The sequence below is a fragment of the Mugil cephalus genome, chromosome 7 (genome assembly GCF_022458985.1).
Source record: "Mugil cephalus isolate CIBA_MC_2020 chromosome 7, CIBA_Mcephalus_1.1, whole genome shotgun sequence".
NCBI lineage: Eukaryota > Metazoa > Chordata > Actinopteri > Mugiliformes > Mugilidae > Mugil > Mugil cephalus.
The window spans coordinates 3,306,902-3,325,629 of NC_061776.1; the positions used below are offsets into that span (position 1 = coordinate 3,306,902).

Consider the following 18,728-nt stretch of genomic DNA (forward strand, 5'->3'; position numbering starts at 1 on the left):
TGACTAAATGTAGAATAAGATTAAGACAAAGTGGTTCAGTCCAAGTAGAAATCAAGTTACAGGTTTTTTCCCGTAATTTGGCAGAAAAAGGACAAAAACAGGAATAAATGTTCTTCAGTTTGTTCTTCACTGATTAGAACATGACGTCGTCTTTCCATTAGTTAAACTCTTGACTTCATCGTGACATTAAACAAAAAGATCAGATTCACTTTGTCCATGTTTCAGATGAGGGCGCCACCTAGTGACAGAGAATATTCTACACCATCAAACCTGATTCAAACGCTTCACATTTTACTGATCTTTGTTTTTCCTCTCAGTTTATTCTAAGAATCTATTCAGGTGTTTTTACTTTAATGTCTGAAATAAAATTTAAAAATATCTGATTCAAGACCTTTTTCTGACTTTTATCTCAAATTCTAACTTTTTTTGCCGAGTTTATCTTCATTTTCTTCTCATAAATCTGACTCTTGCACTGATTTAAATCTCAAATTAACCTCAGAATTCAGACCTTTAGTTTTATTATCAGTTTATTCTAAGAATTTATTGATATTTTTTTTTAAATTTAGTTTAATCTCAGATTCATTATCTTTTTCTTCAATCTCTGAAATCAGATTTTTTATTCTAATGTCGTCCTATTTTTTGTTTAATCAGATTTATGACCTTTTTCTGACTTCCTCCTCAGTCGTTTTCGCTCACTAAGTTTTTCTTAAATAAAAGTGAGTTTAGTTGAGTTTCATTTTTCTGAACCTTTGGAGCTGATGAAGAGTTGATGAAGACGAGTTCATTAACACACAGTCCAGCTCTGATTAGATCTTCAGACACATTCAACTCGTCAACGTTTGCTCATTTATTATTTACAGGAGAAGTTTAATGAGGCTCAATCAGTTTCTGTTGAATAAATATTTGATGTGATTCAGTAGTTTCAGTCTTTTAACTCTGGTCTGAACTGATGTTTAGCATCGATTCATGAAACTCTGTCCTGGAATCACTTCATGAATCACTTCATGAATCACTTCATTATTTAGTTCATTAATCAGTTCATGAATCACTTCATTATTTAGTTCATTAATCACTTCATGAATCACTTCATTATTTAGTTCATTAATCGGTTCATGAATCACTTCATTATTTAGTTCATTAATCAGTTCATGAATCACTTCATTATTTAGTTCATTAATCGGTTCATGAATCACTTCATTATTTAGTTCATTAATCGGTTCATCGACACATTAACGTCAGAGAGGATCAATATAGAAGAAATAATGTGGAAGGTATAAAATAACTTTAATAACTAAATATAAGATATAAATAGATGTAAACAAATATAAAACATTAAAGTAAAGAAAACACAATAAAACGACAAATGTCTCTTTTTTAATCCACATTTTATTAACTGGACATTTAAAGATTCTCATGAAAAGAACTAAAAAAAAAACGTTAAACGTGGAACAAACTAATTAGAAAGAAAAGTTTTTAACAATAAAAACAATAAAACACGGGTTCCATTTATTTTCATGAGTTTATTATTAACACTGAGATCACAAGGAGCCAGGAGGAGTCAGGAGGAGCCAGGAGGAGTCATGAGGAGCCAGGAGGAGTCATGAGGAGTCATGAGGAGTCATGAGGAGTCATGAGGAGCCAGGAGGAGTCATGAGGAGTCATGAGGAGTCATGAGGAGTCATGAGGAGCCAGGAGGAGTCATGAGGAATCAGGACGAGGTCTCAAACATTTACATTAAAGCACTAAACTGAACGAGGTGACGCCTCCTTAATAACCTCCTCTGTACCCTCCTCCTCCTCCTCCTCCTCCTCCTCCCCCGTACCCACCACCTCCTCTATAACCTCCTCCTCTGTAACCTCCCCCTCCTCCTCCATACCCTCCTCCGTAGCCTCCACCTCCTCTATAACCTCCTCCTCCTCCCCTGTAGCCTCCTCCACCTCCATAGCCCCCGCCTCCCCTATAACCACCACCTCCTCTGTATCCTCCTCCTCCTCCGTATCCTCCTCCACCTCTGTACCCTCCCCCTCCTCCTCCTCCTCCTCGGTAGCCACCTCCTCCACCTCCTCCTCCTCCTCCATCAAAGCGTGGCATCTTCGGGGGTCGAGGTCCGTCTCCCATCCTGCACAGACACAACAGGAGATTTCATTTGGAATCTTCCTCCTCCTCCACCACCTCCTCCTCCTCCTCCTCCTGCCCCTCCTCCTCCTACCTCCGGTTGGCCGTCATGTTGAGTCCTGCTGCCGTTGGCTTGGAGACGTGTCTGATGACGTTGAGGAGCCTCTGGTTGCTCTGGTCCATCTGGCTGATGAAGTCCGGGTCCTTGGTGACCTCCACCACCAGCGCCTCCAGTCCGGCCCGTAGAGCCGCCACGCCGCCCGCCGCCTCGTGAGGGAGCCTGAGCTTGATCCTGCCGACGGGAGGCGACAGGTCAACACGGTCACTGCACCGGCAGGGTGGTCATAATGTTATGGCTGAGGGGCGAGCCTCTCTCACCAGTCGTCCAGCTCCACCACGTCTCCGTCGGAGCTGATCTTCTTGCAGGCGAAGAGCAGCAGCTGCAGAGGGCTGACCAGCGTCATGCCTTTAGCCGAGATCGCTCGGGTTCGGATCTGAAACACACAAACAAACGTTTACTCTCATCAGAGAAACTCAGAGATGCTCCAGTTTCTTTCAGCTGGTTGTTTAAAGTCAAGACGCTCAGACTCATTTAAAAGACTCGGACTGTGACTCAGATCGTTTGATTCTCGATATTAAAATAAACGGTACTGCTTTATTTACTGTTAGTTTTGTGTGTGTGTGTGTGTGTGTGTGTGTGGCCGATATTTGTGTTGTTTTCACTGGTATCGGCTGATACGCCGGTGCAGCCCATACATAGCTCCTCCCCCACCATCAGAAAACACTCAGAACAATCAGGAGCATGTATCGATGACTGATACATGCTGCTGTAAAAAAACTAAATAAAACTGGTATCGGCCCTAAAAAAATCCGTATCGGCTGATCTCTAGTTAAAATCATTTCTTCTCGAGTTAATTTAGTGAATAAGAATTTGACCTGAAAACTAACGTCCTTGTTTTCCTGTGAACTGGAGCTGGTTTTATTCTGAAACATTCTTATAACTTGGAGCTAAATACGGACGAAGATGATGATGATGATGTGTTTATTCTGAGCTTTATTAACACTTTGAGAGTTCAGACAGATATTTAAAAGCTTTGTGTGTGTGTTTGTGTGTGTGTGTGTGTGTGTGTGTGTGTGTGTGTGTGTGTTTTAGTGCGTTGGACAGTGGACGTTTGTGCATCACTTCATACACTTCAAACAACTGACCCGTCGGTGGAAGAACAGTTTTTTAATTAAACATCTTTTAACTCAAAATCAAGATGGCCGACAGAGGCGCCACTGAAGGTAAGAAAATAAATAAATACTCTGGCATCAAGTAACAATTAAGGATTTCTGTTAAAGTTCCTGAATATTTATTTAATATGAAGAGAACTTTGTAGTTAATCATGTTAGTGGACAATTTTGTGACTAAAAAAATGAAATCGCATCATTTTTCATAGATAAAGAGGAAATAAAAACAAAGGTTCTGATAATTGATGCATGAAAGGCTTAAAAAGCAAACTGGGATGTTTGAGAATGTTTGACGCAGCAGTGGTTGGGTTTTACCTTCTCGCTGAAGACGAAGAACGGGGACGGGTAGGTCATGTCGTGGCTGCTGAAGGGGCAGTTGACGGAGGACTTGTGGATGAGGGCGTTGCGCCCCTCGGTGGTCAGGATCTTCCTCTTCTCTTTGTGGTAGCAGACGTTGGGGTAGAGGCCGAAGGTCAGCAGAGACACCACCACGTCCAGGTTGTTGTCGGGTCCGACCGCGTTGAACATCTGCGTCATCAGACACTCTGACCCGGGACGACAGGTCACGTGAGCGAGTGAATGAATGAGTGAATGAGTGAGTGAGTGGTGCGTTCAGGTACCTTCAGGGAATCCCGAGTTGACCAGGATCTCCTTCAGCTGGACCTTGGCCTCCCAGGTCATCCTCAGGGTGGACATGTTGAGACGTTTGTGTTCACAGAAGCGACTTTCAGCCTCTTCACCGTTGATCCTGGAGGAGGAGGAGGAGGAGGAGCAGGAGGGGGAGGAGGAGGAGGAGCAGGAGGAGGAGGAGGAGGAGGAGGAGGAGGGGGAGGAGGAGTTTATTATCCATGAATTAACTACAGGAATGAATTAATAACTAAAGGTTCACTAACGCTGCTGCAAACACAACAACAACACAATGTTTGACTGAACACAAACGAGAGCAACGTGCGTGAAGAGGAGACACTAGTGATTTATAACTGCTTTATTACAAGTTTTCTATGAATTTATATTTAGTTACATACTTAAATATGACCTAATTTGCATATATTTCCAGAACAGAAATCACCAACGGTCCAAAAATAAATAAATTCTTTGCCGTTTTCAGGAGTAAATGTTCCATAAATCAGGCTCTGGAGGATATTTGATGAACCTCCTGTGTAAAAACCTGCAGGATGTCGTCAGGAATAAATGTGCTAAGTCTGGTTTGTGTCAGAATAATATAAAAAGTAAAAAATAATAATCACATCATCTAATATAATATCAATAAATATCAGATTAAATTCTCCTTTTCTCCTCCTTCGTCTCCTTTTACCACAGACAGTTTACAGATGAGTCTCTCCCCTCTCTTTCTATCCTTTTCTTCTTCTATCAGACTTCACGTCATTTTTTAAATGTTCTTCTCAGATAAACTCAGACTAGAGGCAGAACATCTGGTCACGTGACGCTTCTGAACCAATCACAGAACACGACACCGACCAGTGAGAGTTTAGCTTCAGATCGGCCAATAGACAGGAAATGACCATATTTGGACCTGACAGACGTATGAAAGACAACAAGAGCTTCACAACATGTTCTCATGTAGCGGATTGAGACGAGAATACAGAGAAAAGAACTTTAGACACGACTTTAGAGAGTTTAGGAGAAAATCAGAGGCACAACACAAAGTGTAGTTAAATGTGCATCTAGTTTGATCGAAGACATGTTAATGAAGCACAACAGAAATGAACTGTGTGCGTCCATGTGACCGACCTGACGTCGTCCCACGCCTGGAAGACGGACAGCAGCGCCACGTGATCCGAGAAACGGCTGCCGGCAAAGTTCCTGTGGACGAAGCCGAGACGTTTGCCCTCGTTGATGAACGGCTCCTGGAAGCAGGAGGCGGCCGATATGGTGCACATGGCGTCTCCGACACTAGAGACACGAGACACGAGGAGGTTTAACAAAGACAGAACACAGCGGCGGCGGCGGCGGCGACGCTCAGTGAGGACGGAAGAGACACTGACTGGAAGATGCAGCCCATGATCATCATCTTCCCCAGACGAGGCTCGATCGGCAGCCGAGCCAGAATCCGACCCAGAGGAGTGAGCTCGTCGTTGGAGTCGAGGGCGTCCAGCTCTGAAACGGAAAAGTCAGGTCTGAGATCTCAACCATCCTGAGATAAAACGGGTCCATCTCTCACTTTGTAGCAGCAAAACGCAGCGTCACTGAATCTCCGCTTCAACTTGTGTAGAAAGTGCTTCAACAAAAACTTCAACCTGTCGACCAGTTTTTAATCTGCGCTGAAAGGCCAAGTAAAACTAGACTTATTACAAATCTACCTTTTTCTTAACACTGGCCTCATGCTGAGAGAAACGGTGAAAAGGTTCTTTTAAGATGAAATATGAAAGTAGTCAAAAATGGCCGCTCATGCCCTGGACTCCAGAGGGTTCCTGTAAACCTGCAGAGTTATTGAAGCTTTTCTTAAAGCATAGAGGAGTTTGATGAATGACATGTGTGTTGTGGCTTTTAGGACGTCTACCTTTCAGCGTGTGCTCTGCCTCGATGACGGCGTCCAGCGGCGGCGGCTCGATGGCCTTGGACAGGAAGTGTCCGATGGCTCCGAGTCTCAGCAGCTTGATGCTCAGAGCGACTTCGTGTAGAGGAGTCCTGAAGATCTCTGGGGTCATGTGAGTCTCCAGCCTGCACAGAGACACAGTCAACGTCCGCGGCGTTAGCAGCGTTAGCGCCGTTAGCAGTGCTAGCAGCGCCGCGCGAACAGGTCTCACCTGTCGAACCGAGCGTGGCTGCAGAGATGGAAGCAGAACCCGGGCCGGACTCGGCCGGCGCGGCCCTTCCTCTGCTCCAGGTTGGTCTTGGAGGCCCAGACGGTGGCGTAGTTGGTCATGTTGTTGTGCGACGTGAAGAGCTTCACCTTCTGCCTGTCGGGACACAACAGTGTGAGCTCCAAGCAGCTGTCCAGGCGGAGGTGGAGGCGGAGGCGGGACACTTACTTGCAGGAGTCGATGACGTAGACCACGTCGTTGATGGTGATGCTCGTCTCCGCGATGTTGGTGGACAGAATCACCTGAGACGACACAAACGAGAGACGTGGGTCCGAGAGTCGCTTCAAGCTGCACAGCTCAACACGGCCACTCAACGCCGGGCGTCACTCACCTTCCTGATGTCTTCGGGAACGGGTTCAAAGACGCGGCGCTGCTCCTCGCGAGGAATCTGGGAGTGGAGCGGCAGGATGAGGTAGCGGCTACTTCCTGGAACGAGACATGGACGTATGCGTTTACATCTCTCTGTCTTTTCATTGAGCTGGGGGACGGGAACCGACACTAGGAACCGTGATGCTAACGGCGCCGATGCTAACGGCGCCGATGCTAACGGTAGGAACCAGACTGATGTGGGAGCTTCGTTTGGTGCCAGTGAGTTTGTATTTACAGGGTTCACAGCTCAAGGGAAGTTAAATTTAAGACCAACGTCACTATCAACACAGATGGAAAATTTGACTTTTTGTTGCCGTGAAAAAGTTTCATTTTGAGAAACACCAATTTCCAGCTATGGCATAATTATTATTATTATTTTTACATACTCAGCTGTCAGAGAGGACGTATGTCACACATTTCAAACTCAACTGTATTGTATCATCTGTCAGAGTTTCCCCCCATGTGTTTTGCGTGCGCTCCATTGACACTATAAATCCCAGACTGCATTGCAGCGTATTTTAAGTCTGGCTAATGACTGGGAACCACGGTGCGACGCGTACCGAAGTGCGGGTTGGTCTCCAGGTGGCGCTGCATGGAGTAGATGAGGTTCCAGCCGGGCAGGAAGACGAGGACGGCGCCGGCCACCTGCAGCGTCTCGATGTACCTGAGCAGAGCCTCCACCAGCTCGAAGGACGTCTCCTTCTCGCTGATCAGGGACATGGAGCGCTTGGTCTCCGGCGCGTAGTCCGGACCACAGATCAGATTACAGTTGGTCTGCGCAGAGCCGGATATTAAGATCAGACAGAACAGAACCGTGGTGGAACAATAATAATAATAACAGTGTTTTACATCATCGTCTCCTCCCTCCTCGTCCTTGTCTTTCTTTTTTCTGTCCATCGGTGGAGGCACGAAGTTGGTCATCTGGATGCAGTCCTCCAGGAAATACTCTGCACACAAGGACCAGTCAAAAAATGATTTCCACATGAATGTCCGTAAACAACAGGAGGAAGTTTAGTTCTCTGACAGAAACATCCCCGAAAAACACATGAAGATGTTTAAAAATATACTTGATACAGAAATAAATATCAGCTGGGAATGTAGTGACAAAATCCCACTAGAGGAGGCAACATACACACACATGCTACATATCAATGCTAACTGTCACCAAGGCTACATGCTATATATCAATGCTAAGCTAACTGTCGTTACTAGATGCTATCTGCAGTAGCACCAGTACACCACCAGAGGGAGACACAGGAACACGTATGAAACTGAGACGTGTTTTCTGCGTTAGCAGAGGCTAGCTGGTTAGCTCCAGCTACGAGTGGAGCAGAGTGGATTGTGGGAAATGTGTTGGGTATCTGCAGCTCGAGGTGGAACCATGAGAGAACCTTCAGAGCCGGTACCTTGGACGGGGAAGGTGCGACCGAACACCTCGATGATGGGGCAGTTGAAGAAGTACTCTCTGAACATGGTGGTGTCGATGGTGGCCGACATGAGGATGACGCGGACCTCGGGGTAGGCCTGGACCACGTCCCTGAGGACCACCATGAGGAAGTCCGTCTGCACGGGGAACACGAGGGGAGAACCTGAACCACGGGAAACACTCGTACAGTAACGTAAGTAAACAGCTTTTAGAGTTCCAGCGAACTCACGTTGATGTCCCTCTCATGGATCTCGTCAACAATGACGTGGCTGATGCCTCTGATTCCGGCCTCCAGCTTCCGCAGCAGAACACCTGAAACATGGCCGACGTGTTAACGCTGTCCCTGTAAGCCTGAATGACCCTGTGGATGATGAGGCGCGTCCACGTACCGACGGTGCAGAAGAGGACGCTGGCGTGGGGTCGAGGGAGGACGGACTCGAAGCGGACGCTGTAGCCGCAGCTTTTCCCCAGATCCTCTCCCCTCTCGTAGGCGACTCTCTCGGCCACGGACACGGCGCTGATCCGTCTGGGCTGGAGATCAGGAGGAGGAGGAGGAGGAGGAGGAGGAGGGGAGGAGGAGGAGGAGGAGGAGGGAGGAGGAGGAGGAGGAGGAGGAGGAGGAGGAGGTCAGTGGATTTACCGAAGAGGAGGAAGTAAAGAGCCAGGGATGGAAACAGAGGACAGATCTTTACGCAGACATGAACATTAGGGATGGATACAGATGCTGGTACCATGATGCTAATGGTGCTGATGCTTCACTTGGTGCCAGTGAGTTTTTAATTAGCTTAGCCTCCTTAGCTCTATTGCTGCATGGATGGAAGTGAAGCTTTAAAATGTGAAGTACATCCAAACTTTTGGGATTATATTCTTCTACTCTGCTGATGGGTAAAGTATCAGCGTTGGTCGGATGCTGAGCGTTACCTGGGTGACCACGATGTTGCAGTCAGACGCCCGGCCCCCCTTGATGAAGCGGTCCAGGATGTACTGGGGCACCTGTGTGGTTTTGCCGCATCCCGTCGCTCCTCTGATGATGACCACGGGGTTGGAGTTGACCGCTGCCATGATCTCCTCCTCGAAGTGTTTGACCGGCAGCTGATCACGTTCCATCACCACCTGAAGGACACAGGTTCTAGTTCTGTAAAACTCAGGGCAGTAAAAAGACAGTAGCTGGTGCTAACGGAGCCAGGCTAACCTTCTGCAGGTTGTCGTCGTGGTCCAGCTGGTACATCAGCTCGTTGTGCAGGTCTTGACTGATCTGCTCCGGGCTGCACTGAGGACGACACGTCAGGAGGAGGTTTTCATCTATTCAAACACTAGTTTGTTCCCCAACGTTCACCAAGAATAAAACCCGTGTCCAGCCACTCACGTAGGCCAGCGGGCCCTCGTCGATGTTGCTGCTGGTCCAGGGGTTCCAGTTGACCTGGGGGGGAGACCAGGGGATGACTCCGGCTCCAGTCTGACGCTGGGACGGCTCAAAGGACACAATCTTCCCCTGGACCAGAGACACCGGACAGCTGGGGTCTGAAGGCTGGGGGGGAGGGAAGGAAGGAAGGAAGGAAGGAAGGAAGGAAGGAAGGAAGGACGGGTTCATTCACATTTCTTGCAGATGAAGTCAGGGTTCATTTCTGAGGTTTATCAAAATAAAACAAGAGTGAAACAGTCTGAAAAGAAGATGGAGGTTAATATATTCTATATGATATATGTTCTACACATTGTGACAGATTGTTCTGGTGATCCTGGCTGTGAGGGCGGTACCAGACCATGTGACTGACCGGGGAGGGGATGTGGACTCCCAGCTCCTGAACCACCGCGGCCAGTTGCTGCTGCAGCTCCGGAGAAACGTTGACCTCAAACGTCTCCAACTGGAACAAGAACAAGAAACAAGAACAAGAGCATGAATTCAAAAAGAAGAAGAAGATGATGAAGATGATGAAGAATATGATGAAGATGATGAAGATGAAGATGAAGATGAAGATGATGAAGATGAAGATGAAAATGATGAAGATGGAATCGGCTCAGACAAATCTGGACGTTTTAAATACTGTTTGGTTTCTTTCTGTTTTTTTAAGCACAGCTCCATTTTAAAAAATACTGTAAACAATAAAAAACAATAAATATCTTATAGAATCAGATTTTTTTTTACTTATTAACATTTTGGGCTCAATAAATCAAAATAGAAAATATATAGTTTATTACAATTAAAACTATTTTGGAACGTGAACATATGAAGGTAAAACTGAAATAGGTTTTATTTAAATTAATATGTAAATAAGTAAAACTATGTATAAATATCCACCATGTACATTTATTCACAGGTGATTTTATCCAGATGCATATTTTTTGTTCCATCATATTAAAACTCAAACGATTTCTCAGGTTAAATTTGTTCCAAAGCTGCTGCTCTGGCTGAAGTTAGCGAAGGTTCACTTAAGCACAACGTCTGAGGACGAGTGGGAGTTTGTGTGTTTGTGTGACGCACAGTTTCGCCCTCTTTCTTCTTGGTGGTTCCTGAATACGCCTCGATGACTCCCAGGTGATACAGCTGTCGCACCAGAGACAGAGCGCACGACTGAGCCGCCAGCTTCTTGTTGGAGCCGTGTTCCCGAGCCGTGATCCCTGAACCACATCACAGCGTCAAATATTAACTCACAGACGTCAACATGAAACTCCTCCAGTTCTTTACTCACACAAACCGTGAATTTATATTCAAATATGCAAATGAGGAGTTACCTATTTAAATGTGAGTTCATTTGCATATATCTCCAGAACAGAAATGTGAATAATGGATGAAGTGAGGCTCAACATTCCCGTTTCATTTTGTTACTGATTAGATTTTGGATATTTTATCACTATCACTTAATCGCAAAATAGTTTCTAAAAATGTTGCATAAATCAGGCTCTGAATGATATACAGTGGGGGAAATAAGTATTTGATCCCCTGCTGAATTTGTAAGTTTGCCCACTTCCATAGAAATGATCAGACTCTGGTTTTTATGGTTGTTTACTGGTTATGGGTATAGACAGAATATCAGTCGAAAATGCATAAAAAACACACAATCTAAAAGTTATAAATTGTTATGTATTTTATTAAGGGAAATAAGTATTTGATCCCCAACAATTCACTTAGAATTCAGGCTCCTACAGATTGGCTGGTGCGCATGTGGCACGGAGCTGTGCTCAGTCAACTAATTACCAATACTCCTGATCTTAACTCGTCATGTTATATAAAGCACACCTGCTCCAAGAATCAGTTTCTTACATTCCAACTTCTACAGCACCATGGGCAAGACCAAAGAGCTGTCAAAAGATGTCAGGGACAAGATTGTAGACCTGCACAAGGCTGGTATAGGTTACAAAACCATCAGCAAAAGGCTTGGTGAGAAGGTGACAACTATTGGTGCCATTATTCGCAAGTGGAAGACCCATAAAAGGACCATCAACTGTCCTCGGTCTGGAGCTCCCCGCAAAATCTCGCCTCATGGAGTGAGGATGATGATGAGAAAGGTGAGGGAGCAGCCTAAAACAACACGGCAGGAGCTTGTTAATGATCTGGAAGCAGTTGGGACCTCCGTCACCAAGAAAACAGTTGGCAACACACTGCGCCGTCATGGATTGAACTCTTGCAGTGCCCGCAAGGTCCCCTACTCAAGAAGGCACATGTACAGGCCCGCCTTAAGTTTGCCAGTGAACATCTAAATGACTCAGAGAAGGCTTGGGAGAAAGTGCTGTGGTCTGACGAAACCAAAGTTGAGCTATTTGGCATTAACTCGACCCGCCGTGTTTGGAGGATGAAAAAACGTGAGTATGACCCAAAGAACACCATACCCACGGTTAAGCATGGAGGTGGAAACATCATGTTTTGGGGCTGTTTTTCAGCAAAGGGTACAGGGCAACTTCACCGCATTATGGGGCCAATGAATGCAGCCATGTACTGTAACATCTTGGTCAAAAACCTTCTTTCCTCAGCAAGAACACTGAAGATGCCTCGTGGGTGGGTTTTCCAACATGACAATGACCCAAAACATACTGCCAGGACAACAAAGGAGTGGCTCAAGAAGAAGCATATTAAGGTCATGGAGTGGCCTAGTCAGTCTCCAGACCTTAACCGATCGAAAACCTGTGGAGGGAGCTGAAGCTCCGAGTTTCCAAGAGGCAGCCAAGAAACTTGAAGGATTTAGAGACTGTCTGTAAAGATGAATGGGCCAAAATCCCTCCTGCGCTGTGTGCAAACCTGGTGACCAACTACAAGAAACGTCTCATCGCTGTGCTTGCCAACAAAGGTTTCTCTACAAAGTACTGACTTGTGTTGTGCTTGGGGATCAAATACTTATTTCCCTTAATAAAATACATAACAATTTATAACTTTTAGATTGTGTGTTTTTTATGCATTTTCGACTGATATTCTGTCTATACCCATAACCAGTAAACAACCATAAAAACCAGAGTCTGATCATTTCTATGGAAGTGGGCAAACTTACAAATTCAGCAGGGGATCAAATACTTATTTCCCCCACTGTATGATAAACCCCCTCAGTAAATACCTGCAGGACGTTTGTTTGGTTTGTGTCAGAGCTACTGAACTAGATTTCTGGCTCGGAGGAAAACGGCAAAAAAAAATAAAAATCATGTATATTTTTATTGGAAACCACTATGAACTAAAACCACATCTGCTCAAATCCTTCAAAAAATCATCATACGTTCATATCAACATATATAAAATCAAAACATCAGATTAAATTCTACTTTTTGATCCAACTTCGTGTCCTTTTACCAAAGACAGTTTACAGATGAGTCTGACTTCCCGTCGTCTCCTTCATCTGACTCTTACTGATAATTTGAGCTGCAGTTCATCGAGTGGCCACTAGAGGCTCCAAAAGCAGCAAATCCCCATAGAGCTCCATGTTAAAAAGCCCAACTTTACAGCGTTATTAAACATGTTTACGGCCTGGTTCAAAAACCTGTTTTTATTTTTTTGTTAAGGTTTAATAGTCATAAAGCATAATTAAGGTGGGTCCCACTTTGAGTGACAGGTGTTAGCCTGAGCTAACAGGTAGCGGAGAGTTGGATGAGCCGGTCACAATGGCCGACACGTCCATGTTTGGAGTAACCAAGGGTGGGCGGAGTAAAGCTCATCCAACATGGTGACCACAGGCTCCGCCCACTTTGGGCATCATTTTCAAAATTCTGAATCCAACAGATGACATCACAATGGGTTTGTCCATAGTTTATACAGACGAGGAGATAAAAACCGACTGGTAGAACATCCTGTCACTCTTGAACCAGATCAGCCTTTCTACTCTCTACCTTCCATTGGTCGCCAACAGAAAGGACGTGACCATATTTGGACCTGACAGACTGGGAGATAAAGAGCTTCACAACGATACAGCAGAAACACGACTTTGAGCCAGTTTAAAAAATCTCAGAATTGATGAGTGGGTGAATGAGCTGTTTTTGCTGCTGTTCTTGCCCTAAATGAACACTTATGAGGAAACAATGGTAGAGTCTTACTTCTGCCGAGCTGCTTCACAAACAGCTGCATCTCCGCTATGAAGCTCCTGCAGACACAAGCACAAAAACAGCAGCTTCACGCCTTCTGCGATGAAAGTGAGAGCCGTGAGCGAAGCTTTGAGGAGCTATGAGGCGACTCACCTGCCGTGGCCTCAGGAGGACGACCGTATGTTTTTCTGCCAGACTTTCAGACTTTTAATAAAACACCAATCAACAGCTTTGGTTTCTCCCCCGGCTGCTCTGTGCCCTGAAGAGTGAAGAGTGACACCAGAAATCACAACCAGACTCCACTGAGAATCGAGCTGCATCCATGGGACAGCTTTAGTTCACCTAAACCCTGTCCCATGTCTTCCTTCAGTGTGGTTGGGAGTTCTGGCGTCACCCTGGGGTCCCCCCCCACTACCCCCCAGTGGCTAATCATCAACTTCAGGCGTCGCTGGTGTAAAGTGGATCTTTGAGGAACAGTGAAACTGTGAGATCTCGCTGGTGAAGCCGACCCACTCCGGAGATCTCTGGGTTTACAGCAGTCCGGCAGCAAAACATACAGGAGCATCCTGAGAAACCAGTGCGGGATTTTAACACCAACTGGACGAGTCTAAGACTAGGGACGCTCCGGCGCTAGCATCAACAAAACGCTCTCTGATTGGCTGTTCAGCTGAGAGAACCAGGAAGTAGGACGTCACAAAGATGGAGAATTAACTGAACAGCTGATTCAGGTCTGGTTTTTTTTTTGTTTTTTTAAGCTCTTCTTAGCTTCCTGTCCTCCCAGTTAATAGTAGCGCTTCCTAGCTAATTGTAGCCTTCCCTGTCCTCCTAGCTTTATAGAAGAACTTCATATCCTCCAGGTACCTCTTCCTAGCTAGTAGTAGCTCCTCCTACCCCCCAGGTTACAGTAGCTCTTCCTAGCGAATAGGAGCTCTTCCTTGCCTCCCAGCTAATAGTAGCTCTTCCTTGCTTCCCAGCTAATAGTAGCTCTTCCTAGCCTCCCAGCTAATAGTAGCACTTCCTAGCCTCCCAGCTAATAGTAGCTCTTCCTTGCCTCCCAGCTAATAGTAGCTCTTCCTAGCCTCCCAGCTAATAGTAGCTCTCATAAACGCCTACAAGGAGGTTTATTGATCCAGACCTGTTGTGGTCCGGTCCCACTTGGCTGTACTTATACTCAGAACTGGTTTTCTCCTTCTGGAAGAACTGGTTGAGACGGGCCTTGGCGTTCTCCAAGGTCCAGTTGCCGTGGAGATTAGCATTGAGGTCCACCTCCTCCGACTCCAGAGTCTGAGAACGGGACAACAAAGGAGTTGACATGAATATCGACTTTTCAGGGGATATTTTTGTGCATCATCAACTGTGAGCGCTGAACCGAGATGATCATAAAGGTTCAGTTCAGGGGATTAGCTCATCGTTGGAGAAAACCTTTTCGCACAGATCACAACATTGGATTCAATAGGACAATTTAAATCTGTGTTTTGAGATTCATCCTGAAGATGTGAGAATGTTTTTAAGGGTCTGATTGGTCCGATCTGAAGCATCATCGGTTTCATACCGCCTCTGCTTCCTGTTCGTCTCTCCTTGCATAGTACTCCTTCAGGTTGGCTCCTCGTTCCCACTGAGCTCCGCCTCCATATCCGGAGTTGCCTCCTCCTCCTCCTCCTGAATAACCCAGTCCAGTCACTCCTGGAACCGGCCCGCAACTGCTGCCCTCTTCTAAACATCATCACGGACAGAAAGGTGAATATCAAAGCAGCTATCAACAACTCAGGACTATCAGAGACACCTGGAAGGTTAAAGAGATGATTCAAACCTTTCTCAGCTTTCACAACAAGGTGAGGAGGCAAAGGACCCGTAGAAGGGAGGTTTCCAAAGCCGCCGTTACCTCCTCCTCCTCCTCCTCCTCCTCCTCCTCCTCCTCCTCCGTCAGGTTGATCACCGCCTGGAGCGCCCACCTGGGAACAGACAACTCTGATTCAGATCATTGTTCCTAACATAGCACCAGGTATGGATGGGAGCCGAGGCCACAGAGTCACGAACGTACTGAACTTATTTAGCTTTAAATGAATCTGCATCATTAAACAGGAGAGGGGGCATCAGACATTCTGACCATTCAAGACTCCCTTGAGAATCTTGACATTTTTAAGTTTGTTTCAGAACCTCAGAAAACACCTGAAAGTTTCCAATGAATTCATGAGTTCATGACAAACAGAAGCTGCCAATAGCTAATTCTGCTTTCTTTAAAGGGGCAATTAACATGGAGGAAACAATAGCCTCCCAGCTAATTATAGGTCTTCCTAGCTTCCTAACCTCCGAGCTAACTGTAGCCTTTCTTAGCTAACAGCAGCTCTTCTTAGCCTCCCAGCTAACAGTAGCTGCTAACAGCTATTGCTGCTTTCTTTAAAGGGGGCAATTAGCAGAAACAAAAGGAAAACTGGGAATCATAAACAAGAAGTCAAACTTGGAGAGAGGTGGAGAAATGAATCACATCATTTGAAGACTGGACTCAGAAAAGTCAGTTTCTTATATTTATCACAAAGGCTGATCAACTTAATGAGACAATAACCAACTGAATTATTTTTATAAATCTCATAGAAACCAAACTATTGTCCTGACCCCGAGAGCTGGGACCTCTGCTGCGTTCATTTCCCCAACTCGGACCAGATAGTTGACAAAATCCCTGGCGGCGTTGCTCTGAGCATCCTTCTTGTTGGTGGAGTTTCCCATCCCGATGTAGTTGAAGCCGTCGACACGGACCTGCACACAGGAGAGAAGAGATTCAAAAAAAAAAAAAAAAAACTTTAAGAGTCTGAAAGGAAACTCAGTCAGGACGCTCGCTCACCTCGCACATGAACTTCTGCCGGTTTTTGTTGCCTGCAGCTCGGATGTCGTAGTTGGGCGTCAGCTTCTTCTTCCCACACCAGGCGTAGAGGAAGTTCTTGATGTCCGCCATGATGGAGCTTCCTCTAACGCCGACGCTTTGATCTGAGACAGGAAAACTACTAGTGACCATCTTCAAATTCTGAGATTCTAATATTATTTGCCAAACTTTATGTTACATGTCATTTCTGTGGCGCGCAGTTGTTAATTATTTAAAATCACAACAAATAGGACGTCACAAACCCGATCACCTACTGTCAAACGAAAGAGACCGCATCAAAAAAAAAAAAAAAGAGACTAAATGAGATTCAGGAAAGTAAGAAAATAGCTGTTTTAATTTATATGGGTTTTGTTTTTCCATCTGAACCAAAGTGAAACCAAACTAACACTTTTCCATCAGACTCTGATATTCTAACATGTTTAGATTAAGTCGATTAGTCAAGTCTATAGTACATGACAATAATCTGGTGAGAAGTGGTTTATAAAAGATTTCGATGTGTCCATAGTGGAAGTTAAGAACACTTTCTTTAATGTATAGAGTTTTCATCTGTTTCCAACCAAACTCAACTCAAGAATTTTCTAATTTTCTCATTTTCTAACCCTGAAGAACATGATATGATAAGATGTTGTAACTAAATGAGTTTTTTTTTACTAAATAAAATCTTCCATCTGATTCGTGTGGGCGACGACAACAGAAAGGACAAACCACAGTATTTCTTTTTGTAATGTGTGCAGCTTTAGAGAGGAACATAAATACTTTATGGTGAACAGACGTCCACCAAGTTTTACTTCACACACCACATGTCAGCCAGGTAACACTAGTAGTTCAGCTACATGTCAGCCAGGTAACACTAGTAGTTCAGCTACATGTCAGCCAGGTAACACTAGTAGTTCAGCTACATGTCAGCCAGGTAACACTAGTAGTTCAGCTACATGTCAGCCAGGTAACACTAGTAGTTCAGCCACATGTCAGCCAGGTAACACTAGTAGTTCAGCTACATTATTATGAGTTTGTTTGAATCTAGACGCACGATAACCAATAACACACCTGGAGAAAAGAAAGACTAATGGACAAACACTTGACTCTTAAAATGAAGATATTCATTTGCTTCAGATGAAAAACTATTAGCAAACATCTGCTAAAAGATCAAGGTCAAACAAAACTATTTGATATTTCAAATGAACATCACCAGACTCGCCTCAACACTGAAAGAAGAGTGAACATTTATTACTATTTCATTCCTTCCACTCCTCCCAGGTAACGCTAACAACAATGTTGAGACATATTTATGCTGTTTCACTTGATTATTATTGCTTAAATAACCCGTAATTATTCCAGTTTCTTCATTTGGCCTTGATAACACTTTATGTTTTATCTGTGAGCTGGAGCATAAATCTGGGCACCTTAGTATAGTTGCTTTAATTCTCAAGGTTTTTCCGATGGAGTTTGGCCTGAAAGACGCGGACAAGACAATAAACACACAATACAACGCTACACTAACTCACACGCATCGATATTTAGCCTGCATCTACTGTTAGCATTCACATCATACTGGCTAAGTTAGCATTAGCCGACGTGGGTACAGTTAGCGTCCAACCAGCTACTGGGGAAGTATTTTCTCCGGTTACAGGCTCGTCAGCGATAACATGCGACACAACGCAGTTAATAACAGCTGCTGCTATCAAATAATAAGTTAATGACTCACAATCACGTCCTCAGTAACGACTAACAACACAACTCGTCCCCGCTAGCTCCTTCTTCTCCTCTAACTGACATGCGCATGCGTACGGTTCTTCTTCTTCTCCTTTTAAATGGAAGGTGCATTACCGCCACCTACTGAATCGGAGGATCTGCATAAAGCATGAGAATACAAGAAAAGAATAAATGTCTCCAGAGTGTCTTTGTAATAGTTTATATATTTTAAAAGAAAAATTTCCTTTCTGTGATTGACTGATAGATATGTTCTTTACTGCTGATATAATGAACAATTTTCTATAACACGCTCTACAGTCTCTTGTAGAGCTTGTTACAGAGTACTTAGTATAATGTAGACTGATAGGCTGTTATTCAGTCTCTCTCTGACAATGAATAAAATCTCCTTCTTCTAACTCTAGCAGGTGTACATCAACATCAGAGGAACTGCTGGGAAACGCACTGTTGGACTCACATTAAGCTCCTGAAGGCCCATCTCTCTGGCTTCCTGTTCTATGCTCCAACCAAAGCTTTGAGTGTGTGCCAACCTCTCTTTGTCCTGTCAATGCACAAGAACAGATCTGCTGCTCTTCTCATCCTTCTGACCTCTAAGTTTGGCCCAATAAACTGATCTCTTCTCATATGCAGAGGCATCTCCCCCAGCTCCACTTGGAGTGCTGCACAACCCCATCTCACA

At 44.9% G+C, this 18,728-nt stretch overlaps 1 protein-coding gene across 2 annotated transcripts; it reads right to left on the minus strand.

Moving 5' to 3' along the window:
- Positions 1-1,368: 1,368 nt before the first annotated feature.
- On the minus strand, positions 1,369-18,138 carry dhx9 (DEAH (Asp-Glu-Ala-His) box helicase 9). 2 transcript variants are annotated; one of them, XM_047589790.1, is made up of 28 exons: positions 18,045-18,138; positions 16,301-16,443; positions 16,075-16,215; positions 15,272-15,413; positions 15,014-15,174; positions 14,597-14,745; positions 13,474-13,520; positions 10,445-10,581; positions 9,738-9,827; positions 9,332-9,493; positions 9,158-9,235; positions 8,887-9,078; positions 8,355-8,496; positions 8,195-8,277; positions 7,946-8,102; positions 7,389-7,486; positions 7,100-7,313; positions 6,502-6,596; positions 6,339-6,412; positions 6,114-6,266; positions 5,867-6,027; positions 5,352-5,463; positions 5,098-5,259; positions 3,966-4,093; positions 3,661-3,890; positions 2,494-2,609; positions 2,210-2,407; positions 1,369-2,119 (listed from the first exon to the last, which is right to left on the minus strand). In XM_047589790.1, the coding sequence occupies exons 2-28, from the start codon at positions 16,409-16,411 to the stop codon at positions 1,768-1,770; spliced, it is 3,885 nt and encodes a 1,294-aa protein (XP_047445746.1). In that variant the 5' UTR covers positions 16,412-16,443; positions 18,045-18,138; the 3' UTR covers positions 1,369-1,767. The 2 variants fall into 2 exon arrangements, with proteins under 2 accessions (XP_047445746.1, XP_047445747.1); XM_047589791.1 differs by lacking the exons at positions 14,597-14,745; positions 15,014-15,174; positions 15,272-15,413; ... (1 more) ...; positions 16,301-16,443; positions 18,045-18,138 and adding an exon at positions 13,615-14,494.
- Between the last annotated feature and the right edge of the window lie 590 nt (positions 18,139-18,728).